At 36.7% G+C, this 23,794-nt stretch overlaps 1 protein-coding gene across 1 annotated transcript in view; it reads left to right on the forward strand.

The window, feature by feature from the left end:
- The window catches only part of LOC116632630, a 129,100-nt gene that overhangs the window by 67,173 nt on the left and 38,133 nt on the right, over window positions 1-23,794 (forward strand). The window contains exons 4-6 of the mRNA XM_032404576.1: window positions 804-937; window positions 5,898-6,092; window positions 19,960-20,101. Coding sequence (XP_032260467.1) covers window positions 804-937; window positions 5,898-6,092; window positions 19,960-20,101 — 471 coding nt within the window. The remainder of the gene's footprint in view (window positions 1-803; window positions 938-5,897; window positions 6,093-19,959; window positions 20,102-23,794) is intronic.

Here is a 23,794-nt window from a genome sequence, read left to right on the forward strand (position 1 = left end):
CAAAGCAGTAGAAATAGAAAACAGTACAACTCTAAGAAGTACAAATTGATAAACATTCCTCAAAACAGTTATATGAAACATTAAAATTCATTTTGGCTTGTGCTTGCAACCACCAGTCATGCCAAACTTTTAAGACTACGGGCAAATTCTATTAAAAATACCAACCAAAGGGAACCTGGCTGGCTCAGTTGGTGGAGCATGTGACTCTTGATCTTTGGGTTTTATGTTTGAGCCCCACGTTGGGTGTAGAGATTACTTAAAAAAATAAAATCTTAGAAAAAAACCAAGAAGAGTAGATCTATGGAGGGAAAAATCTTATATTTCTTCTTTAATAGTTTTAAGGCAATAAATAAAATACATTTTTAAAAGATTTTATTTATTTCTTTGAGAGAGAGAGAGAGAGAGTGTGGGGTGGAGGGGCAGAGGAAAAGGGAGAAGCAGACTCCCTGCTGAGCAGGAAGCCAGACATGGGGCTCTGGGGCTCGATCCCAGGACCTGGAGATGATGATCTGAGCCAAAGGCAGACGCTTTAACTGACTGAGCTACCCAGATGCCCCAGGCAATAAATAAAATATTATAGATAAATATGGTACTAATATTTTTATTGCTATGAAGGTATATATGTAAAAATTTAGAAAAGGATTTAGAGGAAAATACCAACTCACCTTTAGGATTTATATTATGTTATAAAATATACATAGAAATTAGGAGTTTAAATATAAGATAGACCATTAAATATGAGAGAAAGATCTAATTCTCATGTTACAACTTTCATTAACAGCCTACTTTATATTTTCTTAAAGGTGAAATCATCAGAATTTTTGCAAATCAGAGGAAAAGAAGTTAAGCGAACACAAAAAAGTAAATTAGAAATTCCACAACAGAGACAAGGAAGGTGTCCAAAACCCCAGTGGGATCAAAAACTACCTAAAAACAAGTAACTTCCTTAAGTTTACAAATTTTACTGCCTGAAGAGAAGTTATTTAATAGCATTGATACCTAAAAATGCATTTTTAAAGGAAAATTAAATATTTTAGAAATTCATATATATGAGGTCTAAGTTAAACTTTCCCACAGGATGAGTTGGTGTGAGATATTATGGTTGGGATATATGTTCTCTACTTCACACTTCTTTCTGTTACTCTTTTTGGCCAATGTACTTAGTTTAATGATATAACAATGATATAACTAGAATTAAAAATAGCTCTTTGTGAGACTAAGGAAAATTAAATGTTAGATCTGATATTTTTGGTCACAGTAATGACTAATTTGGATTAACTGCTTACTATATTGGTTAATTTTGTTATGATGAAATAGAATAAAATTCAACCCAACACAAAATGTTCATAGGCCAATTAGTTTGGTAATTTAGATGACCTTATTTTTCTCTACTGTCATTTCATGTTTTATTTCCCCTCCTCCCAATTTTTAATGGAGATTCTTATGCAGGGATACAACCACAATTTTGAATAATATGTGTGAATGCAATTTAGATTTAGGGGTTTATCTTTTGCCAATCACCTTGTTGAAACTGGTTTTCTCCTTATTTTACCACTAGGTTTTTATGGGTTGGTTTATTCTAGATTCTTCTGCATTTGACTCTTTATTGGGGCTTAAAGAAGCTTTAATTATTAGCTTTTGTTGTTGCTTAGGGCATTGAAAGGTGTGCTGGACATGGAAGACAACCTTTTTATGGCCAGCCTAAACTTTGTAAAGGGATATTACTCACAATTTAGTAGCTGAGAATAGACTCATGGGAAAAGAATTCCAAAGTTTATGAAAGAGTCGAACTGGCATTTAAGTGACCCTGTACATGCCATTGCTTATCTGCGTTGCTTTAAGCTCATTTAGTTAGCAAGATTATGTATTAAAACAAATAGTGACAGCAGACAACAAGTATTTTACCTTCAATAAATAGTTACTGTCAGATTATCAATGAAGCAGAAACTTCTTGATTTTTTTTTTCCTAAAAAACCTTGCATTTAGTGCATTAAGCAAAGTAGTGTGGCCACACACAGAGTCAGAGTCTTTTCTTTTTTATGTCTTAGTGTTTCAAAGAATGACAAATAGTCCTGTTGAAGGAGAGTGTGCTATAAAAACATACAGCCTTTCTCGAGCATGCCAAAAATATTTGTAGATCTTTTTGATATATATAGTACTGTGTTAATTCATTAAAATTGAAATGAGAAATTTCCATTAAAGAGAAGTAAGAATAAGATGCAGAGGAATGAAAACCTGAGAGTTAAGAAATTTGTATAATGAAAGAGAATTTTGGAAAAATGTTTCTGAAAATCTTTTAGTCACTGCTCCTTTTTCTTTAAACAATTTTTTTTTTACCTCACTTTTCTCACCAGTGACTAGCTCCCAAATTAAATTGTTTTCTTGGAAATTCAGCCATCTCTTGGAAATATAATGTTATTTAGCTCAATGACCTAGGGAGATTCACTTGCAAATCTGTTATTAGAGTATGATGGGAGCATAGGAATTCAGATTGGTTGTGGTGCTTTTTCAAGGAAAAAAAATTGGTAATGTAATCTCAAGTACATTCCACTAGCCAGGACTGTTCTAGACTGAATGATGATGTAGATGAGCTTGACTTCAGAGCTCACACTTTTCCTCTCCTCCTTTTTTTTTTTCCCCAGTCCTAAGACTTTCTTAGGATCCCTGGCTTTCTGGACACCCATTTTCACTCCTTTAGTTAGGTTTCTTTGTCTCAGGCATTTCCAAATGGTTTGGTTTTACCTCCTCCCAATCCCCACCCTACTCAAACGTGTACAGATTTTAGTCCTTTTCTTGTTGAGCCCTATGCTGCTCATATTAGTGATTCAATAATGTCCATATTGTGCGTAGCGATGGGTTAGGTGCTGCCCAATACAAATTAATGACAACAGAAATAAAAATAAAACAAGCATTTCTTGAGACTTCCACAGGCCAGGGACTGTTTGTTTATTACTATCAATTTTACAAAGGCAATGGTTAGGGATTTTTTTTAATAGTTAGGGATTTTTATATTCATCTTATAGAAGACCTTCAGAGAAGCCAGTGATACAACTTGCAAGTATTAGAACTGAGATTCTGATCCAGGCCCAGCCAACTCTAAAGTCTAAATTCTTTATAATATGCTACTATCTAGAATACATGGAGCAGTTGGTGGACAGATCAGCATTAACCATTAGATAAAGGGTCAGAAGGGGTGGCACAAGAAGAAGGAGATGTATGAAAAGAGATATTTGTAAAAAAGAAAAAAAACCCAGCAAATTTTGCAGAGAAGTTTGTCTTGGAGGTATTGTTTGAAGGATGTTTAAACATGGCAAAAGGATAGGCAGCATTTGATCCATAACTGAAGGAATTGACAGGTATTGCTGTCCCCGTGAATTGTCCTGGAGACAGATAATAATAGCTAATATCTGCCATGTGAGAGACACTATTTTAAATGCATTCAATCCTTTCTTTCTTTTCTTTGCACTGAAGTATAGTTGACATGCAATGTTACATTAGTTTCAGGTATACAACCTAGTGATTCAACAATTCTATATGTTATGCTGTGCTCACCGCAAGTGTAGCTACCATCTGTCACCACACAACGCTATTACAATACTACTGACTATATTCCCTCTCCTGTGTCTTTCATTCCCATGACTTATTCAGTCCATAATTGGAAGTCTGTATATCTCACTCCCCTTCCCCTACTTTGCCCACCCCTCCACCCCGTCCCCTGTGGCAACCATCAGTTTGTTCTCAACTCCTTTCTTTCTTAAAGTAACTTTATCCAGGATGTGCTAATGTTGTTATTTCCAATTTGCCAAGGTATAAATAAATTAATTGACTTGCTTATGACCTAGTGATAATTTTAAACAGGATTTGAACAGAGACAGTCTGACCCTAACCCCTGTGTTAGAAGTACAGCCAGATATTAAGAGCCTTGAAACTTAGAGAGAGGAAGTTAGATGAATGCAGCAAGCAACAGAGAAGTGTTGTGCCGGGCAAAGGAGAATTTAAAGACCAATGCGATAGAATTTTGCAGGAGGAATTGAAGAGAGGAAGAGACAGAGTGTGCAGTGCTCAATCCAACTCTCAGACCCTTGTGAATGCAAGCTGAAGTGATGAGGACCTGGACTGAAGTGTGTTGGAAGTGAGGAGGGAGAAGTAGCAGCCCTGGGCACCGGAGAGGCTCAGTTTTTCTTAGGATGTGCAAGTGAAGGGAAGAGGAGTCAAAGATGGCTCAGCGTTTTGTATTTTTCAGGCCAGGGATCTAGGTGAGATAGTGCTACCGAGATGAAATTTGGGAGGTCTCAGCACAAGAGCAAATAGAAACACTGAAACTTACTTTACCCATGTACAAAGGGGAGTTCAACCTTGGAAGTCATCCCCTGTTTGGAAGATGGAGAAAGAAAATCGAGTGACTAAATCAAATCATGATGAATTTGAGAGGTAGATGGAGAGCTGGGACAGCACAGGTTTAAAAAAGCTCACAAAGAAAGAGCACTTTCAGGAAGGGTCATCGATATTGTCAGCTGTGTCTTGGAGGTCCTAGAGAACATGAGCTAAAGTTCATTTGATTTGATTTGATGAAAAGGTCATCATTTGGTTAATGTAAGAGTATAATTTTATTTATTTATTTTTAAATTTTTAAAAAAGATTTTATTTATTTATTATGGCCGAGAGAGAGAGAGAGTGAGAGAGCAGCAAGCACACAAGCAGGGGTATTGGCAGTCAGAGGTAGAGGGAGAGGGAGAAGCAGGCTCCCTGCCGAGCAGGGAACCCAATGCGGGGCTTGATCCCAGGACGCTAGGATCATGACCTGAGCCGAAGGCAGACAAAGGCAGATGCTTAACCGACTGAGCCGCTCAGGTGCCCCAAGGGATGGAGTCATACTGGATAGGGGCCACTTCCACCTCAGGGGCCATTAACAGTCAGTAATAGGAAAAAATATTGGCTTATAGTTAGCAGCATTGTATTAGATCCTAGTAGTTACTAATTTTATGACCTCTCCAAAATAAGCCTGCTCTAAAATAAGGATAATAATACCTCCCATATAATAAGTTCATTGTGGGAGTTAGAATGTGTATAAATCATCTAGCGCAGAATAGTATTAGTGGTACATGATAGGTGCTTGATACATATTTGTTGATTAGATGGCAAGTGACAATGGTAATTAAGAAAGCTCTTCATGGGCACCTGGGTGGCTCAGTTGGTAAGCGTCTGCCTTCAGCTCAGGTCATGATCCCAGGGTCCTGGGATCGAGCCCCACATCAGGCTCCCTGCTCGGCGGGAAGCCTGCTTCTCCCTCTCCCACTCCCCCTGCTTGTATTCCCTCTCTCGCTGTGTCTCTCTCTGTCAAATAAATAAATAAAATCTTTAAAAAAAAAAAAAGAAAGCTCTTCATGCCTTCTTTTCTACTTTGGAAAGGCAGGAGACAGGCAAGTTCTAGCATAGTGGGAAGGAAGATCTGCATAAACTTCAGAGACCTGGGTTCCATGGATGCTGGTTAACGTATAATGCACTACATCGTTCTACTTCTTCAGGGACATTAGCATTTGAGCAGAGTAGCAAAGACGTAATGCATGATGGCTGGATATGATGTCACCAACTGAGTTACAGAAATCAGGAGAGAAGAGATGTGGGGTGAGATGACAATGAGTTTGCTTTTAGACCTGTTGTTTCTTAGGTATCTGTAAATCATATAGATTGAGATCTTCAGCAGAAAGTTGGATGTATAACTTTGAAGATCTGGTCAATGGTGATATTAAATTTGTTATAAACCAGCATTATAGTTTTAAATCTTATACATTTAGACACCCCTTTTAGAGCCTAAATTAAACTGCCAATGTCAATGTATTTTATACCGAAAAGACCGAAAATGATCAAAGAAGCCCACTTTCTTTTCTCTGTTGCAGAATTCTGCAAGACTACCCCTCTCCTACCCTTCATGATCTGTGCACCACTGTCCCAGCCCAGGAGCTGCCTGTTAACTTGCACTTGGCTTCTCGAGTGTACCATACAGCTGACAAGAAAGGTCATAATACTTTGCTTGCAATACTGGGAACCTCTTTCTTAGATAATCACTTTACAGATGAAGAACGAAGAGACAGGTAAGAGTTCCACTGGTAATTTTCTTTTAAACTAGATTTAAACTGTCAAAGAAATTCTGCCTTTGAGGTTTAGATTTTGAAGTCTCAGTCTGTTTTTAGACACTAGAGAGGAGCAGTTTTTGTCCTTTTTCATCCCTTCCCAGTACATACACAGTCTAGGACACCGTCTTCATTTCCTGCTATTAACAACATGAACCGTGGCCTATCATAAGGTAACTTTAGTTTAGTGGTGTCTAGTTACAAAAGGGTGTCCCATACATTAGCTCATTTGTTCTCTGTAACAACTCTGTGGAGTACAGATGTGAAAATTGAGGCTCATAAAAATCAAGCCATGTTGCTAGGCTTATACAATTAAGAAAATCACAGATTTGAGATTCAAAGTCAGTCTTTTAGATTTCACACCACCTTTGGGCATACTTGAGTCCAGGGATCATGTACAAAAGTCATTGCCTCTGGAGTTTCTTCCATTTCTCTTCATGTCTCACTTTCCTTTGGCATCTGAGCATTCTTTTGTGGAGAGTATGTAATTTATAGCACCCTCAAAAAAGAGGAGAAAAGGGAATGGAGGTCACATTTATTTAGCATTGTGTTGTGTGCTTTGCATCTTTTCTTTTTAAATCTTCAACTGTAAGAAGTCATAATTTCCATTTTATTCCTTAAGAAGCTTACACTCCATAATATCAGGTTGCTTGCTCAAGTTCTCATCTTTGGATAATGATAAAAATCCAGCTGTGTCTAACATAGTTTTTCTCAAACTCTTTTTCACTACCATCCCTTTAAGGAAGGCTTTTAGACTTTTCCTCCTAATTGCCTTTCCCCGTTAAATTTTAATATCCTGGATATACGTTGCATCTCTTTATAGTACTATATCTATTTACACACACATATATATGTATACATATATATGTGTTTGGATATATATGCCATATACATAGAAAGAGTAAGTTTTCATCATCCCCCTCCCCAGGCACCAACTTTCACTCCTTTGGGGGTAATATCACCTGCCCATTGAAAATGCATATTCATAAGTCTCTTGCCTTTCAGAAGAGCTCATAGGAATCCTGAAAAATCATCTATGACACATTTGAGAATATTGAAAACATTAAATATAAATAGAAATATTTTAAGTATTTTAAGTATTTCATTAAAATATGAGAATATTTTAAAAGACCACTTTTAATTACATGAACTATCACAGAATTATTGGTAACTTACCCACTCTTTTCATGGTATATTCCGAGCTCATTTCCTCAAACTTGACTTTTAGTAAAAATTGTAACACTTTACTGCATTCTTTCATGATTTAAAATCATCCAGTTTCCCTGAGTTCAGTAATCACAATGAAATTCAGTTTGAATTCCTATAAGAGGGTCATTCTCATGTTTATTTTCTATTTAGGCAAAAATATTTTTCAAGGATTTATTTGCTATTCATAAGCTTATACATCTAAGTCTTTTACTTTTGATTTAGCAAGTAAGTGTTTTGAAATTTTTGAAACAAATCGTATGTGAAGAATTTTGGAAATTTCAAAACTTCCTGCTTCTCTGGTAGAAAGTAACAGTTCTGTATGACATTCTTTGGAATATCTTTTAAAAGCTAAGGCTGAGAGTGGAAAATAAAGACATAAACATAATCTAGTAATCATGAAACTACTATTTTGAGTAATTTCCATTAGCACTGTAAGCTAAGCAACATTTTGAGGCATTACAGCTTCTATTAGTCATGCAAAGTGTTAAAAATACTGGTTTCTTTCCAATTCTAAATTTTTTTTTTCTTCAAGTAGATCGTTCTTTTTCCAACAGAGTCAATAAATGTTCTATTTGATGATGATAATTCTTGGCAATTTGTTCCTAAGTACCAAATAAGAAGTTAATTTAAGTACTGAATATTTAATTCTCTGGCATCCATCTCTTGAGGATTACCTTTCTAAACATAGCTTAACCTTTTCAAAATATATCTGTCTGCTGAGCCTACAAGTTTGGAGAAATGTATGATTTTATCTGCACTAATAAGTGTTTTCAAGAAAGGTAATTGTAAACACAAAATGAATACCCTTTCATTTGGTGGTTTTTGGTTTTTCTGTGAGATGAACAGTTAACTACAAAGCATAACAATATTTGTGGTAATATAGTTTTAATGTTTTCCTAATTCTGCATATAGTAATTGTTATTTGTGGCAAACACCAGGGATATTTTAATGGACGAGCATAGGTACACACTTAAGTTTATTTAAAATAGCAATATATTGTTCAAACTTACATTTATCTTGCTAGATAGCAATTTTGATGAGAACTATAAAAATGTTTCATATTGATTATAATTTTGCTTTTAAAGTTTCTATATTCTAAAGAGAAGTTTATAGTTGCTTAGTTAGAATTAGCATGGAATTTTAGATTTGGGGTTTTAAAATAAGGTAAATCATTAAAGGTGTTTAAACCCTTAGATTAAGTTAACAGTTTAGTGAATAGTCTTCTTTTTTTTTTTTTTTTTTTTTTGGTGAATAGTCTTCTAACATCTCTTGTATGTGCATGTGTTTAAACCATGTATTGCATTCTATAGACTTGATTTTTCACCCAAGGTTATGTGTAAACATTTAAATATTTTCATATTATTCACTAACTTAACCAAGCTGCAATGTAAGAAGAATCCAAATGTGGAAAAATTTATTAAACTTTTTGATGCATATTGCCAGACTTCTCTCCAGAAAAATTATACGGACTTATACTGCTTTCAACAATTTATGATGCTGTTCATTTCCTTTCACCCTTATCAGACAGCTAATTGTCAATCTTCTTGATTTTTTTTTCTAATCCGATGAAGAAACATATCTTTTTATTATCATATTTTTATCCATTTCTAGTGAAGGTGAACACATTTTTAGATGTCTTTTGGCTATTTTTCTCCTTTTGAGAACTATCAATTCATATTCTGTTGAGTCATCATTCATTTCTTCCTTATTGATTTATAAATGATCTTTTTATATTAAAGATTTAAATTATTTGTCATAGATATTAGACATTTTCTTTTAATTTGTTGTTTGCTTTCTAGTTTTGTTTATGGTATTTTTTGCTATCTAGAAGTCTTAATTTTTATGTAGTAAAAACTATAGCAATTATTTTCCGTGTGTCCTAGTCTTGGTATAATTCTTAGAAAGGGCTTTTCTACACTTAAATTTAAATGTATTTTCTCATATTTTCTTCTAGTAATATCATAGCTTTCCTTGATCCATCTGTAATTAATTTGATAGAATAAGCATTATTTTTTCCCAAATGACTAGTCAATTGCATATCATTTATTCAATAAATCCTCTTTCCTTACTAATTTGAAATGCCAACTTCTCATACCTTAAATTCCAGTGTGTTACTGAGTCTATTTATGGACTTACGTTCTATTTCACTGACTTGTCTATGTAAAATTGCTTGTGTATTTTGTTGATCCACCATCAATAAAGAGAGAGCTGGCAAAAAATGCTGTCCTACAAACATTGGCTGACCTTCTCAAGTCAGGTTCACCTTATAGCCAGCTTCCTCGTGGTAAGCAGCGCTTAGGCTATAGATCCCAGACCTAACCCTCCACTTGGCTTCAAATTACAAGAGAAAATCTTAGTCACATTTTGAAAAAATGTGGACCGACTGTTAGTTCTATACATTAAAACAGTGGCAACTGCAACAGTTGGAAAACCAAGGTTAATTGTCAGAATTTAATGTTTAATTTCATTTATTATTTTGTTACAAAATAATAATAAAAACAGTACTTTAGCAAATATGCAAGAAAATGCAAAAAACCCTTCAATTATTCAAAATCTTGCCATCCAGAGATAGTACTGTTTACATTCTTAAATATATGATTCCAGACTTTTTAAAATTTAATTTAATTTTATTATGTTATGTTAGTCCCCATATAGTACATCATTAGTTTTTGATGTAGTGTTCCATGATTCATTGTTTTTGAATAACACCCAGTGCTCCATGCAGTACGTGCCCTCTTTAATACCCATCCCCAGGCTAACCCATCTGCCCCACCCCCGCCCCTCTAGAACCCTCAGTTTGTTTCTCAGAGTCCATAGTCTCTCATGGTTCGGATTCCAGACTTTTCTGTATGCAAATAGATAGCATAGAACAAAACTGGGATAATGCTGTGTACCTAATGTTTTGTAACCTGATTTCTTAAACTGTGTTGTAATTATCTTTTCATGTCAAGGAAAACAGATCTGAATAATCACTTAAATCGATCAGCAAATATTTTTTGTGTACCTACTGTGTGGCAGGCATAGAGTTAGGCACTAGGGAAGCATGTGCTAACATAATCCCTGCCCTCAGGGAATGTAGATTAGCAGAAAGAACAGTGGTAAATTACTTACCGGGAATGTAACAATTAATATACAGATGTGCAGGGTGCTGTGGAAACTTGGAAGATTTCCTGATTATCTTGGAGGTTTGAGGAAATGATAACTTACATTGCAACCTGAAGAGTGAATCAACATCACTTGGGAACTTGTTAGAAATGCAGATGATTTGAATGCTTGTTGAAGTTTGAGAGTCCCTGCTGTGGACAGTTGGAGCTCATCTAAGAATTGGAAAGAAGTCTAGCATTGGAGAACAGGAGGAGCAGTGGTGCAATGGAGGCTGAGTGGAGGCACGAATAAGATCATGTAGGATTTCATAGATGCCCTATATGTGTGTGTGAGGGCATGTATATGGAGCCTTGGGGGAGAGATTCTTATTCACAGTGTATTGGGAAGCCACTGATAGAGTTTTTTGAGGAAGAATGACATGATCAGATTTGCTGTAAGATACACAGTCCTCAACTTGACTTTTTAGTAGCATTTTGCACAGTTGCATTAACTTTTCCTTAAAACACTTTAATCTCTTGACCTTTGGGACTATACTGTTTTATGGTTCTCTTTCTGCCTCCCTGACTATGTCTTCTCAAGTCTCCCTTGCTGGTGTCTCCTCATCTCTTGACTTCAAAATATTGGAGTGCCCAAACTTATACTGGGACCTCTTTTCTCCCCTACTTACCAAGGTGATCTTATCCAAGACCATGGCTTTAAATACTGTCTATATGCTGATGCTATCATTTACTAAGATACATGCAGAAGGATGTTCATTGTCCTTATAATAGTTAAAAACTGGAAACAGGGCGCCTGGGTGGCTCAGATGGTTAAGCGTCTGCCTTCGGCTCAGGTCATGATCTCAGGGTCCTGGGATCGAGTCCCACATCGGGCTCCCTGCTCCTTGGGAGCCTGCTTCTCCCTCTGCTTCTCTCTCTGTCTCTAATGAATAAATAAATAAAATCTTTAAAAAAAAAAAAAAAAAAAAAAACTGGAAACAACTTGGGTGTTTATCAATGGAAGATTTTTTTATGGCACATCCAATGATGAGATGCATTGCAACCTCGATTAAGAATAAGGTAGTGCTCTGTGTGCTGAAAGGAGGTAGAACTAAATATATAAACAGATATATGATTATATACAAATTTGTGCGTGTGTGTGGAAGGAAGAAACTGTTAACTGTGGTCCTTTTGTTTTCATTATAGATTGTATACTAATTCCATAAAAAATGAAACTCTGTCCTATTTTTTGTGTGCTTTATATGGTATATATTTGCCCTTTTATTTTTAATCTTTTTTAGTTGTGTCCCTTGTAGATTGCATAGACTAGAATAGTTCTTAAGCCAATCAAAATTTTTCTTATAATAGGTTGGATCACTCCTTATTCATTTATTATTATATCAGATATACTTGATATTATTCTTGTCATCTTACTTTATATTCTCTTTCTCTTGCTATTTCCTATAATCTATCATATTAGCCAATACTTATCCATGTGTTTTTTTTTTGTTTGTATCATTATCTGATATCTAACATTATGAGATAGAAATCTGAAGCCAGCCTGTTTTTATTTTATTTGCAAGTAATCTGTTTCCTCTCTACTCCTCCTAGATGCTTCTAGGACTTTAAATTTTGCCTTAAATAATGTCGCTAACACATGTTTGGGAGTGGATTGCTTTTTAATTAATTTTTCCTGATACACAAAAAGCCCTTTTAATACGCAAATACACTTCTTCAGTTTAGGACTTTTTCTATTTTATTTTAAGTAGTATTTCCATTCTATTTATCTAATGACTTTCTTCAGATATATCAATTAGCCATATGTTGGATCTTTATTATCTGTCCTTTACATTTATCATCACTTTGCTTACATTCATCTCTCAAACCTTTGTTCCAAATCAATTGTTTCATTTTCTGTGGTATAAATTTTAAAAATTTCTTCTAACTACCATTTTATTTATTTATTTAAAGATCTTATCTATTTATCTGAGAGAAAGAGAGATAGCGAGTGGCTCAGTTGGTTGAGCAGTGACTCTTGAGTTTGGCTCAGGTCATGATCTCTGTGTGGTGGGATCGAGCCCTGGGTTGGGCTCCCCCCTCAGTGGGGTGTCTGTTTCTCTCCCTCTCCCTCTGCCCCTCCCACTGCTCACATGCTCTCTCTCTCTCAAATAATAAATCTTAAAAAATACTTTTTGAGGTCTATAATAAATTTTTTTCAAAAGGATGTTCTTCATATAACTTTTGTATGCTATATTTCTTATACATTTCAGACTCTCTTCATAGAATTTATATTTGATTTTTCTGTGTACTCACTTTGAATGAAGATAGGTCATTTCTGGTTGCCCAAAGTTAATATCAGATAGATTTACCTGGCATTTCTTGACTGCTCATCTTGGAGGCATTAGAATACTATGTTTAGATCTTAAGTAGGAGTACCAGAAGATGCAGTTTTATATTACTAATTTAGTCATTCAGAATCCTGAAAGGTGTTGGGGGGTGGGATGCACCAGGTTCTGAGAATTTTGCCTCTATATATTTTTTCTGTGATTGTTAACTATTATACTAGAGGCCAGCCTTTTCCATTGGTTTTTCTATATGATAAAGATAATTCTAGGCTTTTTTTTTTCTGTGCATGCACATATAATATATATACATACATCTTACAAAAATGATATTAAAGATGTTGTTTTTGCAGTTTATATTCCTTCGAGGATTTTTATTTTAAAACTGAAATACAGACACATGAGTAATTATTTTGATTACTATCTCTACTACTTATAGCGTACAAATGAACTATATAAAGTGTGCTTGCATTTCAAAGATTTTATCTGAATCTTCTAAATATTGTAGTGATATTTGAATATGAAAACAGAAAATTATCTAATAGAAAATGTGTTGAGATGCATTTATTATATAATTTGATATTTTTAAAAAGATTTATTTATTTGAGAGAGAGCGAGAGAGAACGTGAATGGAGGGAGTGGCAGAGGGAGAGGGAGAGAGAGTCCCCAAGCAGATTCCCCTCTTAGCTTGGAGCTTGACATGGGGCTCCATCCCAGGACCCTGAGATCATGACCTGAGCCGAAATCAAGAGGTGGTTGCTTAACCAACTGTGCCACCCAGGCGCCCCTTTATTATTTAGTATTAACAACAACTCTATATAAACAGATAAAACCATTCCATTTCCCAAATGAAGAAAATGTAGTTCAGAGATTCGGTGACTAGTCCATGTATATAGGGCTGGTAAGCTAAGATTCAGACCTAGATTCTCTGATTCTAAATGTGGTTTCCATTATATCCCACTGTTTTGTGAACTTGTGAAGACCCTCTTACTTTTTTTTTTCATGCTTCATTTTGAATACTTGTTCTTATCTTGTTTTCAGAACCAGTCTTGATATAAGCCAGAAAGAATCTGAGAAGCTCTAGTTGAGTAATTTGAGATATTCTTATTTTATTTAACCCTGCTGTTTTATATTTGATCCATTGTGACCCAGCATTGGAAGCAGGGCTTCTGCTTATATTAGGGTGGAGGTTCTTACATTGCTTGTTCCCTCTTGCCAACTGAAATCCTATTTCTGAGTACTGGGCCAAGGCTGGGGCCTTGCTAACTGAACTGTGGTAGACTTCTCTGATATTAATTGCTTAATTACTGAAATTGCAGTATTCCACTGAATACTGCCTGGTTTTGTTTTCCCCATTACTGGTTGCTCCCCACTAGAATATGCCATTATCTGAAGCCAGAACTTTCTTTCTTTCTTTTTTTTTTTTTTTTTAAAGATTTTATTTATTTGACAGAGAGAGACACAGTGAAAGAGGGAACACAAGCAGGGGGAGTGGGAGAGGGAGAAGCAGGCTTCCCGCGGAGCAGGGAGCCCGATGCGGGGCTTGATCCCAGGACCCTGGGACCATGACCTGAGCTGAAGGCAGACGCTTAACGACTGAGCCACCCAGGTGCCCCCGAAGCCAGAACTTTCTGATGCCACTTCTAGTGCACTACCAGCTGTGGTCTGTCCTACTATGTTTGGAATATTGTGTTCTATCTTCTGCTCTATGTTTCCTTCCAACGTGGGTATCTGGAACTGACTTTCCCCCACTATGCCCCATTTCCTGCATTGTCTTCCATTCCTCAATGGTTAGGTCTAATCCTGGCCCCACCCCCATCCCTTAGTTGGCCTTGTTCCTTGCTACATAATCCAGGGAATGACCCAAGATACACAAAGCACATAAGACTTAATTCCTGTCTGAGGTCTAGCTGGGGGTATGTCACAGAAGCACAAGGATCTTACCCTTCTCCTAGCCTAAACTTCTCATATTTATGGATGAGGAAACTGAGGGTAAATTTCACACTCCAAATCACAGTTAGTGGCAGAGTTAGAAGTAGAATCAATAGTAACCTCAATTAGACTTCTATTATATCCATTTTTTAATAAATAACCCTTATACCTAGGTAAGCCTTAAGCATATTTTAAAAAATACAGATTGGGATTACAGAAGTCATTTTATTATGCACTATCATAATAAAAAATAAATAAATCATGTTTCATGAGATACTAGATTAGTGTATTTTTGATTTTATATGAAGTATAAAAAAGGAATTATTTGGACATTTATCTGATTTCATAACTCAATATGTGAAAGCCGAAATTTTTTTTAAAGCAAAGCAATGTCATTCCACCAGATGTCACTGTTTGCATGTAACAATGAAGTTACAATGATTAAAAATAAAATCCCCCACTTCCTTAATCATATTTTGTAATAAAAGAAAATCTATATAGTTTTATTCTTATTCTTCTTTAGATTTATTATTTTATTAAGCCTACAGTCCCTGAATTTTTAAAAAGTATTCCAAGTGTTCATTACCTCTGCTACAAATTTTGAAGACTATACTAAAGAAAATTATTTGTAATCTTCAAGAAGACAAACTCTAAAAGTTCTTTCTAGATCTAGGAGTTTGCTTTGCAAGCAACATTCTTTGTAAGTTACTATTAACTAAATTGTAGATTGTGACCCAATAAGGGGCTGTGAAATCAATTTTGTGGCTTGCTGCAAGCACTTGAAAAAACTGTTGTGTCAAATAGAATACTCTATTGCATGTAAGTATTATTTTGGCAAAACTTTGCACATGAGCATTCTTAAAATATCCCTGTACACATCTTCTTTGAGTTGTATAGAAGCAACTGTGAGCTCCATCCTGTGAAGCCTCTTCCAGGTTTTGTACCCCAAGGAGCAAGATAAATTCACTAAGGAAGGGATAGCAAGGATGTCGTGGGGGGACTTCTCTGTTAGAGTACCAAGGAGGGTAGAAGGGTGCTGGAGGGAGAACCTTTCTCTATGCTTCATAGGATGGAGCTCATGTTCACTTTTATGTAGCTCATAGAGTATGTATGCAGAGATTTTATTTTTTTATTTTTATTTTTTAAAGATTTTATTTATTTGACAGAGAGAGAGAGAGAGAACACAAGCAAGGGGAGTGGGAGAGGAAGAAGCAGGCTTCCCGCTGAGCAGGGAGCCCGATGCAGGGCTCGATGTGGGGCTTGATGCAGGGCTCGATCCCAGGACCCTGGGATCATGACCTGAGCCGAAGGGAGACACTTAACCACTGAACCACCCAGGTGCCCCAGTATGCGGAGATTTTAAAAGAGTACTCACAGCTTAGAGCAAATGTTTTCTAAGCTTCTTTGATAGCAATCTACAATAAGAAATACATTTTATATCTCTAGTCCATAGGAGACAAGGAAAGAGGTTTAACTCACTCTGAGAGAGGTGGGCATGTTTCCTTCATTCAATACCCTCAATAATAGCAATAAAATTGTAATATCAACCACTTACCGAGCATGCACTATGTGCAAACTCTCACATATGTTATTTCTAAGCATTAGACCCTGAAAGACCTGATCACTGTTGCTATAGATAGAGGAAGAAACAGACCTAGGAAGGAAAAGTGACCTATCCCACATAGAACACCAAGTGGCCAAAGTGGGGCGAAAATCCTGGTTTTTAACCTCATTCCAAAAGCTAGCTCTTCTCACTGTATCAGTGAATTTTAGCTCCCCGCCCCCCGATAAGGATCACTTGGAGCCTATGATAAAGTGTATAAATTCCTAGGTTCTATCCCTAACCCACTGAATTAGAATCTCTAGAGGAGGAATCTGGGAAGCCATAGATTTGACAAGCTCCCAGAATATTCTTATGATCAGGCTGTTTTAGGAAAGATTGCAGTACATCAGTGGTTTTCAAACTTAAGTGTACATCAGAATCGTCTGCAGGGCTGGTTAAAACACAGATGACCGGGTCCACCCTGAGACTCTGATTCATTAAGTATAACGGGGGTCCAAGAATTTGCATTTCCTAGCATGTTCCTATGTGATGTTAATGACGCTGGTTAGGGAACACCCTTTGAGAACCACCACAGTACCTGTGCTTCTCAGTGACCCCGGACAGAGTGTGGGACTGGCTTTGGCTGTGAGACTTTTCTTGCTGAGCCATATACAACAATACTTATTCAGTACCTACTACATTTGCCTCCACAGAAGAAAGAAAATGAGTAAGAATCCCTTTTTCTTCAGACCAGTCTATGTCTACTGTGAAAAAGATACACAGAATTAGAAGTAGTATATTCTACAATGAAAGATCAGATCAAATGCAGCAAGAAAACTAGGGAAAGAAAGATGAATTTTGACTGGGTAGAGGGGGATTTATAAAGGTGTCATGAGGGAGTTGCGATCTGAAAGCCTTCTTTTCATCATTTTTTATAGCCACACTGTATTGTCATTTGGTTTGCCTGTCTTCCCTACTGCCCCTTAGTAATCTCGGCCCCTTAGGCACCTTTTGCATAGTGAATGTAGGTTCGGCCAGGAGTTAGGGAAGGGAAGTGGGATTGGCAAGTAGGTGGTGCCCAGACTGTGGAGGACCCTGAATGCGAGGCTCAGGAACTTGAGTTTATACAGTGTGTGTAGTCATTGAAGTATATGGAAAAGGGGTGACTGATGACACCTCTGGCAGGGTATATGGCATGGATTGGAGGAGGGAGAGTCTAAGGTAAGGAGCTAGTAAAGATGATATCATAGGACTCAGATGAGAGAAAATGCAATGGACAGGACAGACACCATGGAAGGAGAAGGAGCAGAACCAGTGATTACTGCTGGGAGTGAAGGAGAGGTTGGTTATGAAGAGATTTTCAATCTGAAATGGTGTTTTCCAAAGGGGGAGAACTCTAGAAAGGATTAAGTTCTTCTCTCTGGAAATAAAGAAGGAAGTAGGGAAAGTCTGGAGAAAATTTTCAAAGTAAATGATTCATCTTTGTCATATAGAACAGTTGCTAATCTTGCGTAGTCTTTCACTAAGGTCCTCCGTACATGTCTACCAGAACACAGCTGTGCACTCTAAAATGTCCAATGACTTCTTTCATTTCTCTTCCTGTCAACCAGAATGTCTGTTTCTTTAGTGCACATTTGGAATGTAAAAAGACAATAAGATGGGAATGACTCTTACTACCTTGTTTTTGGTATAGAGCTAGATAAAATTACAGCAGTATCTCAAGATGGCTTCTTAAGTTCACACCTCTCCTTCCTGATCTTAGAAATACTTTACTGATCTTGATGTATGTGCTCTCTTGGCTCACTATTGCAACCAATAGACTTTGCCCTGTTCTTTGTTTTTCCTATATGTATCAGTCAGGATTCAGTTGAAGAAAACAGAAATATTTTTAGTTATTTTAAGCAAAAAGGGAGTTAGTAATGAGAATTTGATGCTTATAAAATCAATGGAAAGATTGGGAAAATGGGCTCTAAGCAGGAAGGGCTTCCAGAGATTACTCACAAAACACGCTTAACTGGCTGCCAAGGGAGCTGCTCCTTCTAGTATAGTCAGGAAGGTGGTAAATCTTCCAGCCAGTACTGGCAACATAACATCTTAATTGTGATTCAGGGATCCAGTGGCCTCTACTGTCCCAGCTTTTGACTCTGGAACCACAGTATTTCTGTTTGATATGCTCACTGCCTCCGCGCCCCCCCCCCCCCCCCGCCCCCCCGCCCACCAAAAAAGGAAAGGCAACCTACAAACAAAGTACTATTAACTGAAACACTGCTACGGTAGAACTCAGTGTTGCTGTAACTGTTTGCCAACAAAAACATGGGAACCTTCTGCCTTCCAAATTGTAAGTGAGTGCATCTGATTAGAGGATCCTAAATCACATCTAGGACACTGGCTGCAGGAGAGTTTTACCTCAGTAGTTCAGGAAAGCACATTAGAAGGAGGATAATTTGCGAGTTGAGGGGCAGTCTACTATATTCACCATAATGGCAGTTGAACTTTATCTTCTCTTTGAATTAAAATATTTGACTAGTTGAGCTAGGAGGCTTTTCTCCGTGACTCTACTTTGGCAAGCCCTATCTCCACAAGCCTAGCTTTGGGTGGGCCTGTTTCTTTAAGAGCAGGTATGATAGGATCTGGTAGGATCTGAGGGTTTCAGCATCTTATTAAGTAACTAAGGTCAGTTGGGTGCTTTGTGTACTCTTAGTCTTCCCATTTCATGGCTCAGAAAGTGATTGTTCATATAATGGTATATCAAAAAGAGGGACCATTGGCTCTAAATACTTCCACGGGAAACTGATACAGCCATAGTCGGTGCAGGCCCATTTTGTACTCATTTTATAGTTCTTTTATAGCAAGTGCAAAAATTAGTACAAATTAATACACAATTTAATACACAATTAATGTTATTTTAAAGCAGTTTGTAAGTCAATCATAAATAACACATTTTGCCTTCAAATTTTCATTTAACTCATATCTTTGGCTTAATTAAGGCCTTTGTTTATAAGTTTTGTATCTCATGTATATCCTAACATATATATAGTGTGTAGCCTAGAGGGGAAGACTTAATGCCATAGTTTTTTGGTTCATCCTGGCAAGATATGATTCAAGAAGAGAAAACTTCACTGTGAGAAGGCAGTTCTGCTTGGGCTGACACTTTATCTCACTCTAAGAGATGAGACCATTTCCTGTGGGCTTGGAGTGGGGAACAGGTCAGCGATCAGAAAGTAGAGACCTTTTTACTTCTTTTGTAATTAAGCTTCCACAGTGTGAATTTCTTTTCTTTTTTTTTTTTTTTTTTTTAAAGATTTTATTTATTTGACGGAGAGAGACACAGTGAGAGAGAGAACACAAGCAGGGGGAGTGGGAGAGGGAGAAGCAGGCTTCCCACCGAGCAGGGAGCCCGATGTGGGGCTCGATCCCAGGATCCTGGGACCATGACCTGAGCCGAAGGCAGATGCCTAATGACTGAGCCACCCAAGCGCCCTTCACAGTGTGAATTTCTTATTTCAATATAATAAAATCATCATAAAGCTTACTACTAAAATGTATACAGAACCAAAGAGAAATTATTTTGAATTATTTCCCATTTCTGATTATCTGACTTCTGCACAATTTCTGCCTAGTACAGATATCAAATGTTAATGTGTTTATTTCAGCAGAGATATGGAATGAGACTCATCAGTGACCTAAAAAACCAATGTATTGTTTTTATCGTACTATAGAATACTGCAAGGAATTCCTGTTGTGGATCACAATCAAGAATGTGTTCCCGTCCTCCCACCACCACCAGTGGTACTACCTCATTTGACACAAAGACCTAGACAGCTTGCTCAGAAACCATACCTACAACTCTTGGGAGAGGAAGTAAGAACTTCCTTTAAATATTACTTTTCTCTATCTTACAGTTCTCAAACTTTTTGGTTTCAGGACCCTTTTTATAATCTTAGGAATCACTGAGGACCTCAATAATTATTTATGTGGGTTATATCTTTTTTTAAAAGATTTTATTTGTTTATTTGAGAGAGAGAGAGAGCACGTGCATGAGTGGGGGATAGGGGTAGAGGGAGAGGGAGAAGCAGGCTCCCCGCTGAGCAGGGAGCTGGACATGGAGCTCAATCCCAGGACCCTGGGATCATGACCCAAGCCGAAGGCAGACACTTAACCAACTGAGCCACCCAGGTGCCCCTGTGTGGGTTATATCTATTGACATTTACAAATATTGGGAATTAAAACTGAGAAAATGCTAAGTGTTTATTTACTAAAAATAACAGTAACAAAATAATATGTTAACATAAAATGTGTTTTTATGAAAAATAATTATATTTTTGAAAACAAAAAATTTAAGGAGAAAACTAGGGTTGTTTCACATGTTTTGCAATCTCTTTAATGTGTGGCTTACTGGAAGACAGCTGTCTGCTTCTGCATTCACTTTTGTGGTAGGTTGTTTTGGTTGAAATATATGAGGAAAATTCTGGTCTCACACAGCTGTGTAGTTGGAAAATATTATTTTAATATATTTTTAATGTAATTATGGATATTTTCTTTTGATAATATGCCAAAACTTAACAAGTAGTAGTTTCTTGAAAGTTGTTGCAAGCTTTGTACTTCTGGGGAAGATGGAGAAAATGTACTTTTACTCCTCCCTGTTCTTCCTGCTAAGTACAACTAAAAATGCTGGATTTACAAACATAAAAGACTCTTGAAAAGTGGAGAACAAAGCACATTAACTAGAAACTTTGGCACCCAAGAAATGACATGGCAGTGAGTTAGTTCCTTGGGTTTTCTTTTTTGCTACATATATACTAGACTTGGTGCTGAGAAATCTGTTAACCTAGAAACAGAAAATTGGCAAAGGAAAAAAAGCTCCAACAAAAACCTACTCTCTTTAGCCAAAAAACCAGGAAAGGGACAGCCAAGCAAGACAGAAAAATTTTTAGACAGTAACTGCTCCATTCCAGCTAAATACCACAGAAAAAGTGGCCCCACCCCCACCATCAAAAGCTTAGTGGGAAATTGAAACTTTACTCTTGCCAGAAAATAATGAGGCACTCTTACACCCTGCCAGGGTGGAATCAAAGAAGGCTGAATGTGGAGCTGGGACTTTCATCTCAACAGAGTGTTAATGAGATTCCTCCTCCATATTGTCATTTGCAACCACATGGGGATCTTGGAATTCTATCCTCAAGTAGTAGTAATGACCACATCTCCCCTTCCCTACTGCGATGGTATCAGAGGAAGCCTAGTGGAGTGTCAGCTAAAACAGAAGCATTAAATAAGATCAAGAGTCAATGGCATTTTTCACATAAATAGAACAAACAATCCTAAAATATGTGTGGAGCCACAAAAGATACTGAATAGCCAAAGCAGTCTTGAGAAAGAACAAAGCTAGAGATATCATGCTCCCTGATTTCAAACTATATTATAAAGTTCTAGTAATCAAAACAGTGTGGTATCATCATAAAAACAGACATAGATCCATGGAGCAGAATAGAGAGCCTAGAAATAAACCCATGCATACATGGTCAACTAACTGATGGCAAAGGAGCCAAGAATATACAGTTGGGAAAGGACAGTCTCTTCAATAAATGGTGTTAAGAAAACTGGACAGCGACATGGACAAGAATGAAATTGTACCACTATCTTACACCATACATAAAAATTAACTCAAAATGGATTAAAGACCTGAGTGTAAAACCTGAAACCATAAAACTCCTAGAAGAAAACAGATGGTAAGCTCCTTGACATTGGTCTCGACAATGATTTCTTGGATTTGACACCAAAAGCAAAGGCAACAGAAACAAAAGTGAACAAGTAGGATTATGTCAAACTAAAAAGCTTCTGCACAGCAAAGGAAACTATCAATAAAATGAAAAGGCAACTGGGGCACCTGGGTGTCTCAGTAAGTTAAGCGTCTGGGCCTTTGGCTCAGGTCACGATCCGAGGGTCCTGCTCATGCTATCTCTCTTTCTTTCTTTCTCTCTCTCAAATGAATAAATGAAATCTTAAAAAAAAATGAAAAGGCAACCTACTAAATGGGAGAAAATATTTATAAATCATATATCTGATAAGGCGTTAATATCCAAAATATATAAAGAACTTATACAACTCAATAGCAAAAAACAAAAACAAAAACAAAAACCCCCAAAACAATCCAATTAAAAAATGGGAGGATCTAAGTAGAATTTTCCCAGAAAAGATACAGATGGCCAACAGCTACATGAAAGGATGCTCAACATCACTAATCATCAGGGAAATGCAAAATGAAACCACAATGAAATATCACCTCACACCTGTTAGAATGGCTATCATCAAAAAGACAAGAAATAACAAGTGTTGATGAGGATGTGGAGAATAGGGAATCCTTGTCCTCTGTTGGTGGGAATGTAAATTGGTACAGCCACTATGGAAAACAGTTTCCTTAAAAAATTAAAAATAGAATTACCACATGGTTCAACAATCCTACTTCTGGATATTTGCCCAAAGAAAATGAAAACACTAACTTGAAAAGATACATGCAACCCCCTCATGTTCATTGCAACATTATTTGTAATAGCCAAGATATAGAAATATCTTAAATGTCCATTGATGGATGAATGGATAAAGAAAATGTGACAGCATACACACACACACACACACACACACACACGTGTGCATGCACACATGCACAGAGCAATATTATCCAGCCATAAAAATGAAATCTTGCCATTTGTGACAACTTGGATGGGCTTTGAAGGCATTATGCTAAGTGAAATAAGCCATACAGAGAAAGACAAATGATCTCACTTATATGCAGAATCTAAAAACAACCCACCGCCCCCAAAACAAGGTCATAGATACGAGAACAGAGTGGTGGTTGACAGAGATGAGGGGTGGGAAGGTGGGAGATATGGGTGAAGGGAGTCAAAATGTACAAGCTTCTAGTTATAAAATAAAAAAGTCATGGAGATGTACAACATGGAGACTATAGTTAACAATACTGCATTGCATATTTGAAAGTTGCTTAGACAGTAGATCTTGAAAGTTTCTTTTCAGAAGAAAAGAAATTCTGTAACTATATATGGTGATGAATATTGACTAGACTTATTGTGGTGATCATTTTGCAACATATACAAATATCAAATCATTATATTGTACGCTTGAAACCAATATAATGTTATATGTCAATTTTACTTCAATAACAAAAATAAACAGAAAAGAAATAGAAAGTCTTAGGAAAGAAATTGAAAACATCAGGAAGAAACACAAACATTTAGAATTAAAAATATAATAACTGAAATAAAAAGCTTAGTGGACGGGCTCAAAAGTAGGGTGGAGGAGATAGGAATCAGTGAACTTGAAGATAGAAGAATAGAATTTATCCAGTCTGAACAACAAAGAGAAATAGATTTAAAAAAATTTTACAAACTTGTGGGAACAGGTCCTTAGGGACCTGTGGGCATATAACAAAAGATCTAGCATTTGTGTTATTGCAGTCCTGTAAGGAGAAGAAAAAGAAGAGGTGGTGGTGGCTGAAAATGTGTAGGAAGAAATAATGGCTAAAAACTTTCCAAATTTAGA

Source organism: Phoca vitulina, unplaced genomic scaffold (assembly GCF_004348235.1).
Source record: "Phoca vitulina isolate PV1807 unplaced genomic scaffold, GSC_HSeal_1.0 scaffold7, whole genome shotgun sequence".
NCBI classification, from domain to species: Eukaryota; Metazoa; Chordata; class Mammalia; order Carnivora; family Phocidae; genus Phoca; species Phoca vitulina.